Genomic DNA, 19,648 nt, shown 5'->3' on the forward strand with positions numbered 1-19,648 from the left:
TGGGCCCACGACCAGTGTTCCAGGGGTCATGCTCGTCAGGATGAGAGGGGTCCCAGAGTACTGGTGATGGTAAAGTTTGGTGCCTGCTGGAGCAGGGGGAAGATTCCATCAACCCATGGGAGATTTCTTCTTGGCTTCCAGTGCAGGGTGAAGGAAGACATCCCCCAGAGCATGCACCACCAGGAAACAGTCGAGAAAGCCGGCAGGATTAGGCGCTATAATGTCACTGGTAGTCTTCTTGCTACTTTGTTGCAGTTTTGAAAGCATCCTTGAGCAGTCAGCGGTCGATCCTTGGCAGAAGTCAAAGAGCGAGACGCAGAGAAACTCTGGTGAATTCTTGCACATCGTTATCTGAGGAAAAGCCCACAGGAGAGACCCTAAATAGCCCTCAGAGGAGGATTGGCCACTTAGTCAGGTAAGCTCCTATCAGGAGAGGTCTCTGATGTCACCTGCTGGAACTGGCCACTCAGAGGCCTCCAGAGTGTCCTCACACCTCAGGATCCAAGATGGCAGAGGTCTGGGACACACTGGAGGAGCTCAGGGCACCACCCCTGGGGTAGTGATGGACAGGGGAGTGGTCACTCCCCTTTCCTTTGTCCAGTTTCATACCAGAGCAGGGACTGGGGGTTCCCTGAACAGGTGTAGACTGGCTTATGCAAGGAGGACACCATCCGTGCCCTTCGAAGCATCTCCAGAGGCTGGGGGCGGCTACTCCTCCCCAGCCCTTAACACCTATGTCCAAAGGGAGAGGATGTAACACCCTCTATCAGATGAAATTCTTTGTTCTGCCTTCCTGGGACTGGGCTGCCCAGACCCCAGGAGGGCAGAACCCTGTCTGTGGGTTGGCAGCAGCGGTGGCTGCAGAGAAAACCCCAGAGAGCTGGTTTGGCAGTACCCGGGGTCCATAGTGGAGCCCCGGGGATGCATGGGATTTGCAACCCAATACCAGATTTGGCATGGGGGGACAATTCCATGATCTTAGACATGTTACATGGCCATATTCGGAGTTACCATTGTGAAGCTACATATAGGTATTGACTTATTTGTAGTGCACAAGTGTAATGGTGTCCCCGCACTCACAAAGTCCGGGGAAATTGCCCTGAACTATATGGGGGGACCTTGGCTAGTGCCAGGGTGCCCTCACACTTAGTCACTTTGCACCTAACCTTCATTAAGTGAGGGTTAGACATATGGATGACTTATAAGTTACTTAGGTGCAGTGTCAAATGGCTGTGAAATAACGTGGGTGTTATTTCACTCAGGCTGCAGTGGCAGTCCTTTGTAAGATTTGTCTGAGCTCCCCATGGGTGGCAAAAGAAGTGCTGCAGCCCATAGGGATCTCCTGGAACCCCAATACCCTGGGTACCTTGGTACCATATACTAGAGAATTATAAGGGTGTTCCAGTGTGCCAATTAGAATTGGTGAAAATTGCACTAGCCTATAGTGACAATTTTAAAGGCAGAGAGAGCACAAGCACTGAGGTTCTAATTAGCAGAGTAGAGTAGAGTGATATAGAGTGGAACAGAGTGCAGTAGAGTGGGGTAGAGTGGAGTGGCAGAGAGTAGAATAGCGTATAGTGTTGTTATGCTCATTGGAGCAGAGTGGGGTGGTGAACTGTGAACCAGCATACAGTGGAATGGCTTACAGTGGAGTGGTGTACAGTGGACATGCAAACAGTGGAATAGCGAAGTGTGGAGGGGCGTAGAGTGGAATACCATACAGTAGAGTGGCGTAGAGTGGAATGGCAATGAATAGAGTGGCATATAATAGCAGAGAATGGAGAGGTGTAGACTAGATTTCCAGACAGTGAAATAGCATACAGTAGAGTGGTGTGGAGTGCAGTGGTATGAAGTGGAATATCTTAGAGAGGAGTGGCATACCAAAAGTGGCGGAAACTGTAGTGGTATAGAGTGGCGTGGCATAGAGCGAAGTAGCTTATATTGGAGTGGCATAGAGTGGAGTGCTGTAGAATGGAGTGATGTAAACTTGAATAGCATTCAATGGAGTGGTGTGCAGTCAAGTGACATTCAATATGATAGCGTAGAGTGTTGTGTGTGGAGTGGCATGCAGTGGAGTGGAGTAGACTGGTGTGTCACAGAGCGGAGTGATTTGTCATAGAGTTGTGTGTTGTATTGTGGAGTGGCATGTTGTGTCACAGAGTCTGGTTTAACGAGGCACAGTATGAAAATGGCTGAATGGACATACATACAATTTTTCAGGAATATAGAATTTGGTATAAAGAGTAACACAAGGCAATGGCTCCACATTTACCAAGTATCACAAGGAGAGGTATGGTGGTCTTGGGTTGGGTGGTAAATCCAACCTAAGCATTGATTTGTCCTTCTGACACCATGTGTGATGCAAGACTAACGCAATACAGTGATAATTCTGTCTTTTCACAATATATTGCGCCTCAGATTACTAGGTAACTTCATGGTAAACCGCAATAGATGCAGATGACAAGGGAGTATGTAATTGGCCAAAAACTGCCATAACAAAATGAAAATGCAGCCAAATTTGTTTCACCACACTGTGGCTGTGTGCTGGGCTAGGTCCTTAAATATTGCTAAGTAGTACTTTACATTGTTGTTCCCTACCTATCACCACTTTATGAAAGTGCTAATAGGTAGGAAAAATGTAGGCATATTTTTCTGTTTATTTTTAAAAAGGTTTATGGAATAGCACACTAGTACCTAGGAAGTACCTCGTTTTCTAACAAATGCCACTTTTTCAAAAACACTTTTGAGTAGCACATCACATTTCTGTATTTACACAGTACTCCATATACTTCTTTATTAAATATTAAATATGGAAACAATTGAAAATACACTGTAGTACACCATGTTTCTGAAATATAGGCCCTCATTATGACCCTGGCGGGTGGTTGAGAAGTGGCGGTAATACCTCCAACAGGTCGGCGGAACAAAAGGAACTATGACCATGGCGGTTACCGCCACTTCTCCATTCCAACCGCCAGGGGGGTGACGACCGCTGGGCTTGAGACTTCGGTCTCCAGCCCGGCGGCCGTCACCAGACCGCCGGCGGTATCACGACCCTGCAGACCGCCATGGATTTCAGGTGGTTTGGAACCTCCATGAAATCCATGGCGGTAGGCACTATCAGTGCTAGGGAATTCCTTCCCTGGCACTGATAGGGGTCTCAACCACCCCCCACCTGCACCGCCGAGTCCTCCCCCTACAACCCCCAAAGGTGGCAGGACCCCCCTCCCCACCCCTACCCCCAACATTGCAACACCCCCCCACCCCCACCCTACATGCATACAGACACCACCAATACACATACCCCGCACACATAACAACATACATACCAACATACACACACACAGTCATACACGCACACATACATACAGACATACACGCACACCTATTCACAGACATACAAACAGACATACACGTGCAAATTTTCAAACACACAGCCCCCCGCATGCATACACGCACTCACACACCCCCTCTACATACTCCCACACACACCCCCATGCACGCACACAACACACAACAGCCCCCACCTCCCTCCCTTAACGGACGATCAACTTACCTTGTCTGTTGATTCTCCGGGAGGGGACGGGATCCATGGGGGCAGCTCCGCAGCCAGCACCTCGTCACCAGAACACCGCCACGCCGAATGACAGAACGTGATTCGGTGGGCGGTGTTCTGATGATGGGGCGGTGGAGGTGGAGCAACCTCCACTTCCCCGCCGACCGCCAGTATGGCTACTGGCGGCTCTCTGTCCGAAAAAGGACGGAGGGTTGCCAGGAGTCATAATTTGCCGACCGGAAAACCGCCTGCACTGGCGGTCTTCAGCACGGCGGTTCTTCGACGGTCTTTCCAAAAGGCCACTGAGGTCATAATGACCACCATAATGTATTATTGTGTGTTCTTTAATTTGTTTACATTTTTTTTAACATTGTATTTAAGTACCACAGTACCTCCTAGGTAGGAGTGCGGTACTCTGTGTAATTTTATTGAATAATACAGAAATAACATATATAATTTCCCCTACCAAACCACATTATTAAAACCTAATACGTACCTATGTCTAAACCTAAAACACAGGGAAAATGGCCTTATAACAAGATAACTGTCTTTACAGATGGCAAAGGCAGTCATTAGTCAATCAAATGATGATTTGTCCTTACCATGTGTGCCCTGCTCAGCTTGGTAAATCTAGAATAACACAAGGCAGCACAAGTTGCTGCCTTGCGTTACTCTGCCCTGGGAAGACGTTTCATTGATCCAGCCATGGAATTTGGGGAAATTCCAGATTTCCTAATACTCATAAACCTGGGAAAACATCAAGATGCTATGCTTTTATAGGGAAGAGACAATGAGGAGCAATATCTGTAGTACTCCATGTTGTTTCATCGTCCTAGGTGTGCAGTTTACTGCAGCACACTAACAAAGAGGTAAAATCCTCCAAGGATCGTTTTTGTGCAGAGAGGTGTCCCTTTCTGCACAAAACAATCCTGCCTGCAACTCAAGTCATTCGTTCACGATGGCTCAAGGGTGCCCGCGCTGGTCGCTAGGCAGCAGATTGTGTACCACTGAATGCAGAGACGAGGGATTAACTATCTGTTGGTACATGTGGCACAATCCTGCCCCCTCCCTTTTATGCAGGGCAGCGCAAATCAGCAAGTTGTCATGCTGCGTTGCGCTGCATGAAATATTGATACATCTGGCCCTGTATGCTACACAGAATACAATGCACAAAGTCCCTTATCAAACATCTTCATGCACCTTTGGCTAGGAGGCTCAGTCTATCTGTATGCCTTGTGGGGAATTTATGATGTTGCTTGATGAATTGGAGTAATGTATAAATTGTAATTCAGCGTTTACAAAAAAGTACTAAAAAATCACAAACATCTATCTCTATCTTTACAGTTGTTTGGAGCGCCATCTGAAAATTCACCCGTGGAGACGCCATCTTCTGCTGATTTGTAAGAACTGCTTTTTCATCCTCGATATGAGCCATTTGTAGTTTCTGACTGTGCTAGAAATGTTCCTCTTTGCCAACCACACTGTAATACCTTTGTCTTTAATTTTCTCTTTCCTGAGCAGCCCATTGGTGCAGATTTCCCAAGACCTCTCAGATGGAGAAAATAAATCAATTCGAGAGAGGAGAAAGGTGGTGTCTAGATGGTACGAACGACATGGGATTACAGTGGCTCCAGTAAGTAAGGCCTTTGGCATATTGTACCATACTTTTATAAAGCTAATTTAAGGCACTTCAGGTGTTTGGCTATTAAACAGAATTTCGTGATAAAATTGTTTGTAATATATTGTGGCTCAATTTCAGATCACGTTGTGCTTTGCCACCAGATTTACAATTCTAGTGAAATATCAAGATCAAGCCAGAAATGCATTTTAAGCTTCTTGTGTTTTGTTTTACTACCAGCTTATCTCGGCTGTAAATTAAAGTGCAAAAACTCTGAGCAATTTTCTTGAGACTTGCAATAGATGTAAGTGGAGAAACGATCGCAATAATAGTTTTTTCACTGTGCACCAGTGCCTAGATAAGGCCATGCATAAGAGCAACCCAGTGGCATTAAAGGGGTGCTTAAAATTGACATGTTTAGCATTTTAATTCACATTTGCTGATTGTTTTGATTGGATATATATATATATATATATGTATATATATATATATATATAATAGAGTTGTGAAGGAGAAAGAGAAACATGCTTTAAATTTAAATATCTCAATATTTTAACAGTACGTATTCAGTTACCCAGCAAAGACTTTGAATTCTAAGCAGGGATATATCTGTGTAAAGCTGACAAAACAAGCATCATGATGGATAGATTTTTTTTTAAAGTTTTTATTAAGTTTTATAATATATACAACAACTGTGATAAGATTTGTCATCCATAGTTACATTGTTAAGAATCATGCTATGTGAACATAGATACATCAAAAGCGCACAGTGGTTCATACAATGTATACTTCACTGGCTGATGAATTCTGCCTGCTACAGTGTAGCTAACTGGGGGGGGATAGTAACTAGGGAAGGAAGTGGGCAGGTTACAGAGATGGTGGTGGCAAGCCGAAAGTGTTGAGTGAAGCACAGGCTAATGGGTAGGTGTGTTAGTAAAGATGATGTTGCTTAGTGTGGCTGGGCATATACCAAGGGCGGGCAGGCCAGCAGGGAAGGGAGAGGTGGGGCGGAAGAGAGAAGCCTACCCGTAGTGACCAGCCTTGTCATATAATCGAGGGGTGGGCAGAGAACTGTATATCAATCTGGGTTTTAGGACGAAGAGGCCATTCTGGTGTGCATGTCAGGCGATGACCACTGGGCTGGTCAGTATATCTCACAGGGGAGATCATCGTTTCCCACCCCTTGCAGAAATTCTGTGAGGAAGGTAGACCACTGGGGGGGATTTAGGGTGTTTACCGAGATGTAGGATCTCCTTATCGTGGAGAGCTGACTCCTCTTCCCCTGCCCACATCCGCATCACCCTGTGCCAAGCCATCGCCGGTGGAGCAGTGGGCGATCATCACTGGAGCATGAGCATACATTTGGTGAGAAGGAGTGCCTGAGATGTTAAATGCACATGCACATTGTACTGTTCCCTGTGCTTAAAGATGCCTAAGGCACATGCTTCCCACGTGTGGAGATCAGGTAGAGCTGTGACCGCATACAGGGTTCCTTGTATCAACTGCCAGTAACGTTTTATAGCTGTACAGTACAAAGGCATGTGCATGAGGTCCGTATCAGGAGTGTGACAGCGTGGGTAACAAATCTGCATGTCAGGAAAATAAGGGTTCATTCAGGCCGAGGTAATGTACACTCTGCATAGCATCAAGAACTAAATCACTTGTTTCACCTATACAATGCCCTGCATTCCTGCGTGACAACCATTGCAGCTGTGCTGCTTGATAGTACACTTTGAAGGAAGGAGCACTCAGTTCTCCCCTGCCCATCGGGAACTGTAATTTCTTGAGGGCACTGGGACGTCATTTGTTGCCCCAGATATGTATACATAAGAGGGAGTCCAGGTCAGTAAAGAACGACTTTGGCGGGAAAACCGGCAGGTTGGCAAAATAGTATAGGATGGGAGGAAAGATGACCATTTTTGTCAGCGCAATTTTGCCATTAAGGGCCAGGGCAAGGGCTGCCAGAAGTGCACCTACAATCTGGTGTCAGATAGGGCTTTGCAGAGGTTTCTCTAATACAGATTGACAGTTATATGATAAAGAAGGACCCCCAGGTAGTGGATTGCATCTTCGCACCAGTGAAGCTGCACTTCATCAAGGGTGATTGGTTGGGGCAAAGTCACTAGATTGCCAGTTTTGTCCAGTTGACCCAGAGTCCTGCAACTTCAACAAATGCAGTCAAGGAATTGAAAAGTAGAGAGAGATCTGATGTTATATCTCAAAGCTTCTCAGAGAGACGACTTTCCATCATAGGAATAGAAGGTACAGTGCTGGCCTGGCTCTCTTCATTCCTGAAAGGCAGAACCTTCCAGGTTCTCGTTCGTTCATTTTTTTCTAAAGTACTTCCCCTTACTTGGAGTGTTCCTCAGGGCTCTTCACTTAGTCCCACTCTTTTCAATATTTATCTTTCTGATGTAGCCAAAGTTGTAGAACCCCACAGCCTATCTGTGGTCACATATGCTGATGATACACAACTGGTGGCCTCTCTTTCTAACGCCAAGGACCCCTCTCTTACGAACCTTTCCCTCTGCTTGGCTGATGTAGCCAAATGGATGACTCAGTCCAAACTCAAACTTAACGATGGAAAGTCAGAAATAATGATTGTGGGCAATAGTGCTCCTTCTAACCTCCCTGCATTACTACCAGAAGTCCTTAATAACCTTCCGGGCTACAAAGATCACATAAATAGTTTGGGTTTTTGGCTAGACCGTCGCTTCACGATGGAGCAGCAAGACCAAAAAATTGCTTCATCCTGCTTTCGCCTTTTAAGAGTCTTAAGGAAAAGTTTAAACCTCCTACCTCTCTCAGCCAGAAGAATTTTTATTCAGGCCCTGATACTCTCACGACTAGATTATGGCAATTCTCTTTTTCTTGGCTCTTCTGGCTACGTAATACAGAAACTGCAGGTTGTACAAAATGCGGCTGCAAAATTACTTGGATCTGTTTCAAGGCCCTATGTATGACACACAGAGCCCTTCATGGTAAAGGCCCTAAATTCCTCAGACGCTGCATCTCACCCTATGTTCCCACTAGAACACTGAGATCCTCCATCCCAGCTGGTCTACCCCCACGATTTAAGAGGCGTTCATGGGGCAGTAACTCCTTTTTAGTTAAGGCTGCTCACCTCTGGAACTCCCTACCTCTAGAACTTCAACAAGAACCGTCAGAACTACCTTTCCGGAAAAAACTAAAGTCCTTCTTATTTTCATCATAGGTCTTTTCTTATGTTCTTCTGTTACGGGCGGTCACTTTCCCTCAGCGCTGGGAGGCCTTTGGGTAGCCATGCGCTCTACAAATTACTTAAACTAAACTAAATAAGTGGATCATCAGCGTATAATGATATGGCAGAAGTCCTGTCCTCAAGGGGTATACTTCATTCCCAGCCCTCCCTGGGTAGCCCAATGAACAGGGACTCCATCGCCATCAGAAAGAGCAGTGGGGAGAATGGGCATCCCTGCCAAGTACCCCAACTTACTGGAGAGGAGGCCGAGATGCACGACACAGGTGAATCAGAGCTAGCACTAGAAACAGCTAATTCCACTTCAACGTATCAAACACCTTCTCCTGGTCTATTATAAGACAGGCAGCATGCAGAAATCACCCCTGGACCTGAACCTGCACTTGAAAGAAACACTGTATGTTCTGAGAAGTTCTCCAGCCTGGGACAAACTTGTTCTGATTTCAGTGTATTAGCTCGAGGAGAATCTTTCCCCAAATGTTATAATCCACACCAAGGATGGCAATAGGTCAGCAGGATCTCAGATGTGTGGGGTCCCGTTCTGGTTTGGGGATAGAAACTAGGAGGGGCTCCTGAAGTGACTGCCAGAGCTTACCAGTGTGTAGGGCTGCTTCAAACATCTCCATGAGGCAGAGGGCTAGGGTCAAGGAGAAGGTAGCCTAATATTCCAGTGGCAACCCATGCAGACTGGGAGTTTTGTTGTGGGTTAACCCATGGATCGCCTGCACTATCTCTGGTGCTGTGATTGGAGCTTGTAGAGAATGTCTAGTGGCATCGGCAATGCGCAGAATGGTAACATCTGTCAGGAAGCATGGAGGGCTTCCATTGAGGTGTTAGGTGGGGCTTGGAATAGAAGGCATGGATTTCTTGCAGTATCTCACTCTGTGAGCAGAACACGGCACCTGAGCGTGAGACTATTTCCGTAATGAGGCTAGCAGAATTTTCCTGCCTAATTAGGCAGGCCAAGAAGCAATCCAAGTGCATGTTGGCTGCAAGGTCTATAAAATTAAAATGCTGCAAATGCTCAAGGAGAGTGGATTAGTTAGTTTTCACTTCTGTGTAGTTCGGAGCGGCCTTAGGGTTGAGGTCCTCTATCTTCCCTAGTTTAGTGAGAAGCCACTCAGATTCCATTATTTCATTGTCCAGAGGTCTGTGTGTATACATGTGGGGATACAGGTATCGCTTGTTACCACCTTGAAGGCATCCATCCCAAGGGTCCTGGTAGTGGGTGTACTATGGTCTCCTGTGCCGCATGGAAAACAGGACCACATTGGTGTCAGTGGAGCAGGGGCTGCTACCACAGGTCCAGCATATGGGTATCGTGATCCGGGAAAATATGTCCCAGTTAGACTAAGTGACAAACAAGGGGTTTCAAGGAGGTGGAGCAGAGTAAGCGATCCAAGCATACATAGAGGTTATGGGGTATGGAATGAAAGGAGTAAAGTTTTTTCCTAGAATGGAGAGTTCTGCAGACATCTGAAACTGACCAATGTTGTGCCCAGCTCCTAGACTGATCAGCCCGCATATAAGGGGAGGGAGTACGTCGGGGGCTGGGACCTGTCTAAGTGTGGAACCCATTTGCAATTGTACTCATGCTCCAGGACCCAAGGCATCATTGTCTTATGTGCTAGTTTGGCAGAGAAGGTGTCCTAATCAGAATCCTGATCTATGCTGGGGCATAAATGTTCCCTAGGAGTATGGGTCGGCCGCCCAGGCAGCCCTCAAGTAGCACATATCTACCATCCTTGTCTACAACAGTGTCCATTTCTTTAAGGTGAACTCCAGGTCTGGCCCAGATCAAGGCGCCCTGTGCATAGGGTGAGTAGGTAGCAGTGTGTATAATGCCCTGCCAGTGCTTTTGGAGATGCCCCAGTTCCTCCTTCCTCATATGTGATGCCTGTAAAAAGACTATGGCCCTCATTCTGACCTTGGCGGGCGGCGGAGGCCGCCCGCCAAAGTCCCGCCGTCAGGTTACCGTTCCGCGGTCGAAAGACCGCGGCGGTAATTCTGACTTTCCCGCTGGGCTGGCGGGCGGTCTCGTTCAGACCGCCAGCCAGCCCAGCGGGAAAGAGGCTTCCACAATGAAGCCGGCTCGGAATCGAGCCGGCGGAGTGGAAGCTGTGCGACGGGTGCAGTTGCACCCGTCGCGTATTTCACTGTCTGCGCAGCAGACAGTGAAATACATGTAGGGGCCCTCTTACGGGGGCCCCTGCAATGCCCATGCCAGTGGCATGGGCACTGCAGGGGCCCCCAGGGGCCCCGCGACCCCCCCTACCGCCATCCGGATCTCGGCGGTCCGACCGCCGGGATCTGGATGGCGGTAGGGGTGGTCAGAATCCCCGCGGCGGTGCAGCAAGCTGCGCCGCCGCGGAGGATTCAATGGGGCCGCGGTACACTGGCGGGACCCCGCCAGTGGTGCCGGTCCGACCGCGGCTTTACCGCCGCGGTCGGAATCCCCATTGAAGCACCGCCGGCTTGTCGGCGGTGCTCCCGCGGTCCTCCGCCCTGGCGGTCAAAGACCGCCAGGGTCAGAATGAGGGCCTATGTGCGCCTATTGCGGCTTGACATATGAATAGATTGCATATTGTTGCCTAGTTGTGTGCATTCAATGCACATTCAGGCTAAGGAGTTGGCTGTCAAACATGTGGGCCCTAACAATTGTAGAGAACTGTGATCAACACATGTGGGGGGAAGCCACCTAGGGCAACCCCCAACCTATAGGACCCCCCAGCGCAAGTCATACACAATATGTAAAGTCTGCCTGGTATAGATAATTGAGAGAGAGGGAGGGTGAAGGTGAGTAAACTTGACAAACAGTGAGGAAAACAACATGAGAACCCTACTGCAACCGGCAGTACGCTCAAACGTAGCATAGTCAATAAAGAACTCTATAGTGCCACCTAGCTCGGGAATGTAGCATGGTGTCCAATTCGCCCTGTGTAGTGAGAGCTGAGTCATGTTGACCCCAGCGAGGGCTGCGGCCTGTCCCAGACCCTGCTGTGAATAGCATGAGTGGACAAATAAAGAATGAGCAATGGGCCTGAGTGAGTGTATCATGTCTGTTAGTAATGGGCTTGGAAAAAGACGCCAAAGTGTGTAGCTGAGATGAGACAAAGAGCTTTGCTGCCTGTAGTGGTATCCACCTACAAGGTGGTGCGCTTGCCTTACTAAATAAGACATAAACAACAAATAATAAACATAAGATTAATACAGGACTGAGCAATGCTCTCCAAGGTCGTGTAGTGTCTAAGAAAGTGGGGGGCACTCAGGTGAGGTTATCCGCTGTTTGTGGGATCACCAGTGGGAGAGTCTGGGAGTCCTGGTAGGAGTCAACAGATGTGAGGGTGTCATCTTCTGATGTGAAAATGTCTGGGCCTCTCATGTCACCTGTAGCTCCAGTGTTGATATCCAGGTTGCCTGCAGCTTGTAAGGCTTGCCTTTGGTCCGCAATAATCTCTTTGAAATCAGGCGACTTAGCCGAGGATGAGTGGGGACTTCCTCTGCACATGCCCTGCCCCTCTGTTGGTGATGCTGTCTGGGTGGGTCCAGGGAAGGCCTGATCTCCTCTGGTGGCAAGCCCCTAATGTATCGATCTCCCCAGTCCCAGGCATCCCTAGGGTCTGTAAAGAGCGTGGCGGGCCCATTTGACATAATCTTAAGGCAGGCTGGGAACAGCAACTAGTACTGAACCCCCAACTGGTGAAGGCAACGCTTGAACTCTAAGAATGAGGAGCACTGAACAATGTCTGTGTAATCTGGGAGCAACATAATGACCTTGACTTCCACTCAGAGCAGACCAGCCTGCCTGGCTGCTTGCAGGATAGCATCCAGATCTCAGAAGTTTAGGAATTTGGCCAGCATGGGGCACAGGGGACCCTGGGTGCATAACTGCGGGCTGGCGTATAATGCACTCTCTCCAAAGAGAAGAAGGGAGTGAGATCTGATGGTGAGGTGAATGTCTTGAACCAAGACTCCAAGTAGCAAAGCGGGGTCTTCACCTTCAACACCCTCTGGTAGTCCCAAAACTCACATGTTACTCCTCAGTGAGTGGCCCTCCACATCCTCCGCCCTACCTTCAAGAGGTTGTAAATGTTCCTTCAGGTCTCTGATCACCGCCTGATTGTCAGTCACCAGTGCTTCCAGGCTAGCTAGAATCTTCTCATGGGAAACCCTGTCTGTGAACTTGTGGTGGTCAACACACAGGGAGCTCAGTTCAGTAGCTATGCATCCAAGCCTGGTTTCCATGGAGACTCTGGAGTGTTCAATGGCTGTCAATACCTGATCCAGCTTGTCCACCATGGAGAACTGTGGGGCAGCACCTGGTGTGTCCAGGATAATGGAGGGTTATTCCACTGTGGCTGGAGGTGGTGCAGGCATAGAGAAGCGCAGTTCTCCATTGTCCGTGGTGCCATAGGTCCAGGAAGCAGGAAGCAGACACAGTTCAAGAGCTGTGATGGTTGACAGACAGGGCCAGGAGGGCCGGAGACCCCCGCTGGTGGAAAAGACGACTCCATAAGAGGCACTACCACAGTGGGGGTGTTGTAAAGAGCTGTCCCCGAAAGAGAGCGGAACAGGAACAGGGTGGTGATGCCCACAGGTATCTATCTGTACAAGGGACCCATAGCCTCTCAGGTGGGTCAGGAAACTCCAGACAGGCCCCCCAAGATGCTCACAAACCTGAGATGCCCCCAACACGCCTTGACATAAGTGCAGACACAGGGAGTAGGGGGACAAGTTCTGTGGGCTTATGCACTTGGGACTATCTAAATTGGAGGACTCCAATGTTTTCTGTATTTAGAGCTACGTATGTTTAGTTAAAATCATCCAGAGCTACTAATATTATTTGTGTAGTAATATGGAGCATTTCAATTAAGATAAATTAGTGACCTCCCCAAGCAGGGTTAGCAGCAGTGATCACCTCAATGCATGGGGCAGGGTTGCCAGCAGTAGTATGAAAAAAGAGTTTATCTAGTTAGAAAGGCTCTACATGACTAATGAACTACAGCCATAGCTACAACACCTCTGGCAGCAAGGTAGTAAGAGTAAGAATTCTTCTCAATGCAGCGTGATGTATCACTCAAACATTGAGCTTTAAATAATATTTTCCCCAATAACAGCTAATGAGCTATGACAATATACACATTTATGCCTTAATGAAGTGCTTTTTAATGTTGGGATACATATAATCAGACAAGCAAAAGTTTATAATTTAGTACAGTTTGCTGCACACAGGAGAGCTATTTGTAAGAAGTTGAAGAGCTACCAGTAGCTCACAAGCTACTTGCTGGAGAAGCCTTGTCTAAATCAAGGACCCTGCATCAAGGTCCACATGGGAAAGTGGGAGGAAGGTTAAACTCAACAAAGAGGCTCAGGATCCTGAGGATTCATACATTATGTCAACTAGGACATTGGTGAAAGCAGAACTCAGCCACAGGGGTGCTGCAAGCTCCTGTCATTGGCTCTCACCCCACTCATACCTCGATCTCAGAACCGATGTAGTGTGCTGAAAGTGATGCTGAGAACAATAGGATACTGTTGGCTGTATGTGCAGTTAATGTAAAATGTTTCCCAGGGCCAGATCTCACCAACCTGAGCAGGCTATTTGCTGCGAGTCCCCTCTGCCCTCCCAGTGGGCATACTGCATAGGGGTGTCCGGGAGGATCCCTCACCACCAGCAGAGGCAGGAATAGTTCAGGTGCAGGGATACTTTGTGGTAACAAAGCACTGGCCCCGGTGCATACAAGAGCAGCAATGAGCTCATCTGTAGGACAACCAGTACCTCTCTCAGTAATGAGAGGCCTAGAATACAGGGCCGGCTCCTATCAGACACATGGGTGTTCTTCCTCGTGAACCCTGGTCTGAGTGCTGAGGCGGGGGAAGGGGCCCAAGAGCATGGAGATGAGGGTGGCACTTGGTGCCCCAAAATGTCCCAGCAGGCTCCCCATAACCAAGGCAGTATCATGATACAGGCCCCCTGCTGTATCCAAGGGGCCTGTCCACGATGCCACTCACCTCTAGCCCCACCAGGGCTCAACAAAGCCCAAAAGTGAAAATACGGGCCAATGTAATGTCCTGCTGTACACACATGCACTTCTGTACATAGTATTTTGCCAGTCCCTTCCTGAGGCCTGGAATTTACACCCACCCCACACCCATTCAACACAGGCTTCTGTGTGTGACCCTGCCATTAACGTGGTCCGAGTGCAGTTGCTTGAGGCCAGTGCTCTAAAAATACTTACTGGTGTCCATGTCAATCTTCATCTGGTATGTGGTATGGAATGACATTGGCAACAAGGGGTCTGACCCCACAAGCTGTGCCACCTCAAATGCTGTGTTGGGGAAGGAACACCTCAACATTGCCACTGTAGCCCACCTGGAAATGCGGGCACATCACCCCTAGAAGAAAGGGAACTATTTCCTCACCGCTTCTTGCCGTGGAGGAGGAGAGAGAGAAGAGACATTACATTTCCACAGCCCGATGCCCCTGCTGACGTCCAACTGTTGGGCAACTTTGTGAAGCGGTGAGCAGCATGATGAGGAGGAGTGAGCACCAATACCCCCTTGAGGTACTGCAAAGCCTGTGACTCTCTATGCCCCCTACCTGCTGAGGCACCAATAAGCTACCCCACATGCAGCACTAGCATTGAGTGACTCCCCACCTGAAAAGCCTGTGGCGGTGGAAAGACTGCACCTACCCTCACTGCAGAAACTTGTGAAGATGTGTGAAACCCACAGTCACACTGCGGGTCAAATCACAGGGCTGCACATACCACAGAGCAAGCCCGAATGCACACAGGAGTGCCCTCGTCATCACCGGTTGCAGAGCTGTGAGCACAGAGAGGGAAGGAAGACCTCACATGCCTCCTGGTAGTTGCACTTCACCATTGCAAGAACCAGAGCACATTCCCTACAGCAGCCCAGTCCTGCTGACACCTACCTGCTGCCAGCCCAGCGGCCACCAACGCTTCCAACAAAGGCCGTGTAGGAGGCTGGCCCTCTATGTAATGTGCAAAGCTAGCACAATGTGGAGGGGGTCCGGGCAACCACACTTTGGTTTACAGGGGTAAAAACTAGATCACCTAATGCTCTATTTTTTATGTTAGCTTGGTTGAGCAGTTAGGCCAATCTTGGAGAAGTGCAAAGCATTTGTTATGCTAACAGTATCAATCATGCAACTTATACACTTAAAGAAATAACTGGAAACCAATTTATAAAAATACTTTGGGGCATATTTATACTCCGTTTGCACCGAATTTGCGTCGTTTTTTTCGACGCAAATTCGACGCAAAACTAACTCCATATTTATACTTTGGCGTTAGATGCGTCTAGCGCCAAAGTTCATGGAGTTAGCGTCATTTTTTGGCGTGAACACCTTCCTTGCGTTAATGAGATGCAAGGTAGGCGTTCCCGTCTTAAAAAATGACTCCCAGGCATGTGCGTGGTATTTATACTCCCGGGCAAAAATGACGCCCGGGAGTGGGCGGGGCAAAAAAACCCCGCATTTGCGCCTCTTTTTAACGCCTGGGTCAGGGCAGGCGTTAAGGGACCTGTGGGCTCAGAATGAGCCCAGAGGTGCCCTCCCATGCCCCCAGGGACACCCCCTGCCACCCTTGCCCACCCCAGGAGGACACCCAAGGATGGAGGGACCCATCCCAGGGAAGAAAAGGTAAGTTGTGGTAAGTATTTTTTTAAAAAATTTTTTGTGGCATAGGGGTGCCTGATTTGTGCCCCCCTACATGCCACTATGCCCAATGACCATGCCCAGGGGACATAAGTCCCCTGGGCATGGCCATTGGGCAAGGGGGCATGACTCCTGTCTTTGCTAAGACAAGAGTCATGTTAAAGGCGTCTGGGCGCCAAAAAAAAATGGCGCAAATCGGGTTAAGACGATTTTTTTGCCTCAGCCTGACTTCCCCCATTTTTGGACGCCCAAACGCCATTTTTCCCTACGCCGGCGCTGCCTGGTGTACGTGTTTTTTTTTCACGCACACCAGGCAGCGCCGGTCGGCTAATGGCATTCAATAAATACGGCGCCCGCATGGCGCTTCAGAATGGCGTTAGCCGGTGCTAATTTTTTTGGCGCAAAACTGCGTTAGCAGTTTTGCGTCAAAAAGTATAAATATGGCCCATTGTATTTTTATGTAATTTTTAAGACGAAGATTATCAACATTTGTTGAGTACTTTTTGAGATAAGAATTTCAGAATTTTAATAAGTATAGTATTTTTGTGTGTAATTACACACCATGGAAAATCACCTTAAAAATGCATTTAACATCGTACAGCTGGAGTACCAAGTTCTTGTTTTGCAGGTTGGTTGAGCTGGTCAACACTGTGCCAGCTGGGGAAGGTCGGGCGGTTCCCGGTTGCAGCGGGAGCAGTGATGAAAGGTCTCTGGGGCTGGTGCAGGGCCACTGCGGGGGACCACTTGGAAAAGCACTGCACAGGCAAGTTTAAAGATGGTTCTTTGGGGGTAGCCTTCGATTGTCGAGGTCGCAAGGGGTGAGGAACACTTTGGGCACAGCAGGTTCTTCAGTGCAGGGCACAGGGAGGCCAGGTGCAGAGCGAATCGGTGAGCCAGGAGCTGTGGGCAAGGATCTCCTCTGGAGCTGGAGGTAAGTTGGTTCAAGGGTTGTTTACAGGACAGCTGGGGCACTCTGGTAGGAGATCCAAGGGTTTCTGAAGTCCCTTAACTGGGACTTCCTTCTGGTCCTTTTTCAGCCCCAGGCAGGATTGTTTTCTTGTTTCCGATGTTAGCTGACCAATACCCAGGTACGATTTGACCACTTGAGGCGCAGTGCCACCAAATTTGGAACACTTGCAGCATTTGTCCTCACAGTTTTTGGTGTATCATTGGGTCCAGCAGCGACTTCTTGTTCGGGTGTTAATAACTGGTCAGTGAAGTGACCCTACTTGACTTGCTGGTTACTTGCTGTCGTAGAGTGGTATCTCCACTCTGGAAGGAATTCTATGGTGATTTTCGAAGCCTGGTGATCCTCTGGGGTTCTTTAGAGTTTTTCCAGTTGTCCAGCAACTCCTCAGAAGCAATTGTCAGGTCCTGGGTGCAGCAGGCAGGTTTTGGCACCTTTTCTTTGAGCAGCAGGTCCACAGTTCTCGTGCCTTGGATCTTCTTGGTGCTGGTCTTCTTTTGTCTGTCAAATTGGATTTCCTGGTCTAGGGGTGCCCACTAAATACTGTAATTGGTGGGTGTTTTTAGGGGAACCTGGTAGTGACCAATGGGTCACCTAGCTTTAGGTGGCTACCCCCACTAAAGTGATCACTTAGATCCAGTCAGCAACCATTCCAGGGAAGTTAGTCTTTGCAGGGCGCACCTCTAAGGCGACCCCTTGGTACACTTAGGGATAAATCCAATACTGGTACCAGTGTGGATTTATCACTCTGAGTTCTTTGATAGCAAACATCCCAGGGTTCAGAGTGGCCATCATGTAGCTGGAAACCCGTGTCCAGCACGTGTTAAAATGGCTTATCTGTTCACTCACTATGTCCCAGGTTTGCAGGGACACAGTGGGGGCACATTGCTCATGCAGCTCTGCCCTCACATACAATATGGTGCACCCTGCCGTAGGACTGGAAGACCTGCCAGAGGGGAGTCTTATCCATAGTGTATGCAGTGTATTGTGGACAGGGCAAACAGGCAATGTGCCATTTTGAGTTTGTGTTTAGGGTTACACCAGGACTCCCAGCCTGCAATGGCAGTGCTGTTGGGGACACTTGGATGCATGGCCCTAGAGGGTGACACAATCAGTGCTGCTGCCCTCATAGGCCTACCCTTAGTACCCTATGCCCTGGGTACCTAAGTACCTTATACTAGGGACTTATAGTGGTAGCTAAAGGTGTATCCAATCATGCCAATACATCACAAATGTTTTAGGGAAGGAGCTCTGGCCCAGGGAACCTCCTTAGCAGGGGCCCTGGGCACTACAATTTCCAGACTACTTCAAACATCAAGCAAAAAAGCTGGGGGCTAACCATGTCAAAAAGAGGCATTTTGTCACAGGTTGTGTGCCCCAGGCCGCATCTGTTTTTTTTCTGTTCCTGCTGCTGAGGCTGTCAACCTGGTGTGGTGCGCACTTGCAGCACCACTTAGTGGTGGCTCACTGCAGTGCACCTGGCATCACCTTTAACTCACACATTTCTGGAATAAAAAGATAAGCTGGCCTGTGTCACAGGAAGCAGAAATTCCCCAAGACTTGAGTGGAAGCAGCACATGCCAAAGAGACAGTAAGGAGGCCTGGGGAACCATCACTCATGGCTGACAGTAGAGGAAAGCTGCTGCAGCAGGAGAAGTGACTCTAGCGCCACCTAGCGACCACAAGAAGTGCTGCATCCTCAGCTTTCAAACTAAAAAAGATGCCCGCAGGAGGAGTGCTGCAAATCAGAATGGACTCATCTGAAACAGCCCTCAACCTCACACTCAACAGAAGCAATAGTTTGTGAAACAAACAAGCACCCACATGAACAAAAAAGGACTGCAGTGCCCTCGCAACCTCACCATGGGCAGCAAACACAGTTTAAAAGGCCACGAGGCACTGTCACACACTGCTGTAGTGATGACGTTGGAAGGAAGAGAGAGTTCTGGCTAGGAGGCTTCCAACCCATACCTCGCCCAGAATGGCTGACACTGGAAGAGTGTCATAAAAATAATATGAATAGCAAACCTGAACTGTGGTCACATTTTCTACTTGCACAGACCCACCAGAGACGGCAAGTGACTAGCAGAACTCACAATCTCCCATGCTCCCATGCTACACCAGCAATAACTGGGCAGAAGGTGTGCCCGAGGCATGGAGAAACAAAAGAGAGACAGTGACTGTGATGTGCTCCTCTCCCTGAAGAGTGTGTTCTGACACTTGAGGAGGAGGGAAGAGGGAGGAGCAAGGACCGTTTCCCGCAGCAGACGGGCTGCCTTTGTGCCTTTGAACAGTCAGCAACTCAATACTGCTGTTGCCCCAATGGCCACTACATCATCTCCGCAAGGCAGAGACAATGGCTAGAAGACTGTATCAGTTGGCTGCCCCAGCACCAAATGACCACCATTGGCCCATCAGTGATAGTATCGCAAGGAGTGACCAACCTTGCCAAGGACCAAGCCTGTCAAGCCCCCACGAACCCAGGCAGGAGCAATTGTTGCAACGCTGCAACCTTGAGGCTCAAGCACTGCACACTTGAGCGAAGAGGGGGTGGAAAGGAGGCTACCCGCCATCAATGCCCCCCAGTG

General features: G+C 48.7%; 1 protein-coding gene across 5 annotated transcripts in view; it reads left to right on the forward strand.

The window, feature by feature from the left end:
- Window positions 1-19,648, forward strand: part of LOC138246148 (cytosolic phospholipase A2 gamma-like) — an 823,362-nt gene that overhangs the window by 126,262 nt on the left and 677,452 nt on the right. For all 5 annotated transcript variants that reach the window (XM_069200427.1, XM_069200426.1, XM_069200424.1 and 2 more), the window contains 2 exons: window positions 4,901-4,956; window positions 5,078-5,189. In XM_069200427.1, coding sequence (XP_069056528.1) covers window positions 4,901-4,956; window positions 5,078-5,189 — 168 coding nt within the window. The remainder of the gene's footprint in view (window positions 1-4,900; window positions 4,957-5,077; window positions 5,190-19,648) is intronic.

The sequence above is a fragment of the Pleurodeles waltl genome, chromosome 7, assembly GCF_031143425.1.
Source record: "Pleurodeles waltl isolate 20211129_DDA chromosome 7, aPleWal1.hap1.20221129, whole genome shotgun sequence".
In the NCBI taxonomy this organism is placed as follows: Eukaryota; Metazoa; Chordata; class Amphibia; order Caudata; family Salamandridae; genus Pleurodeles; species Pleurodeles waltl.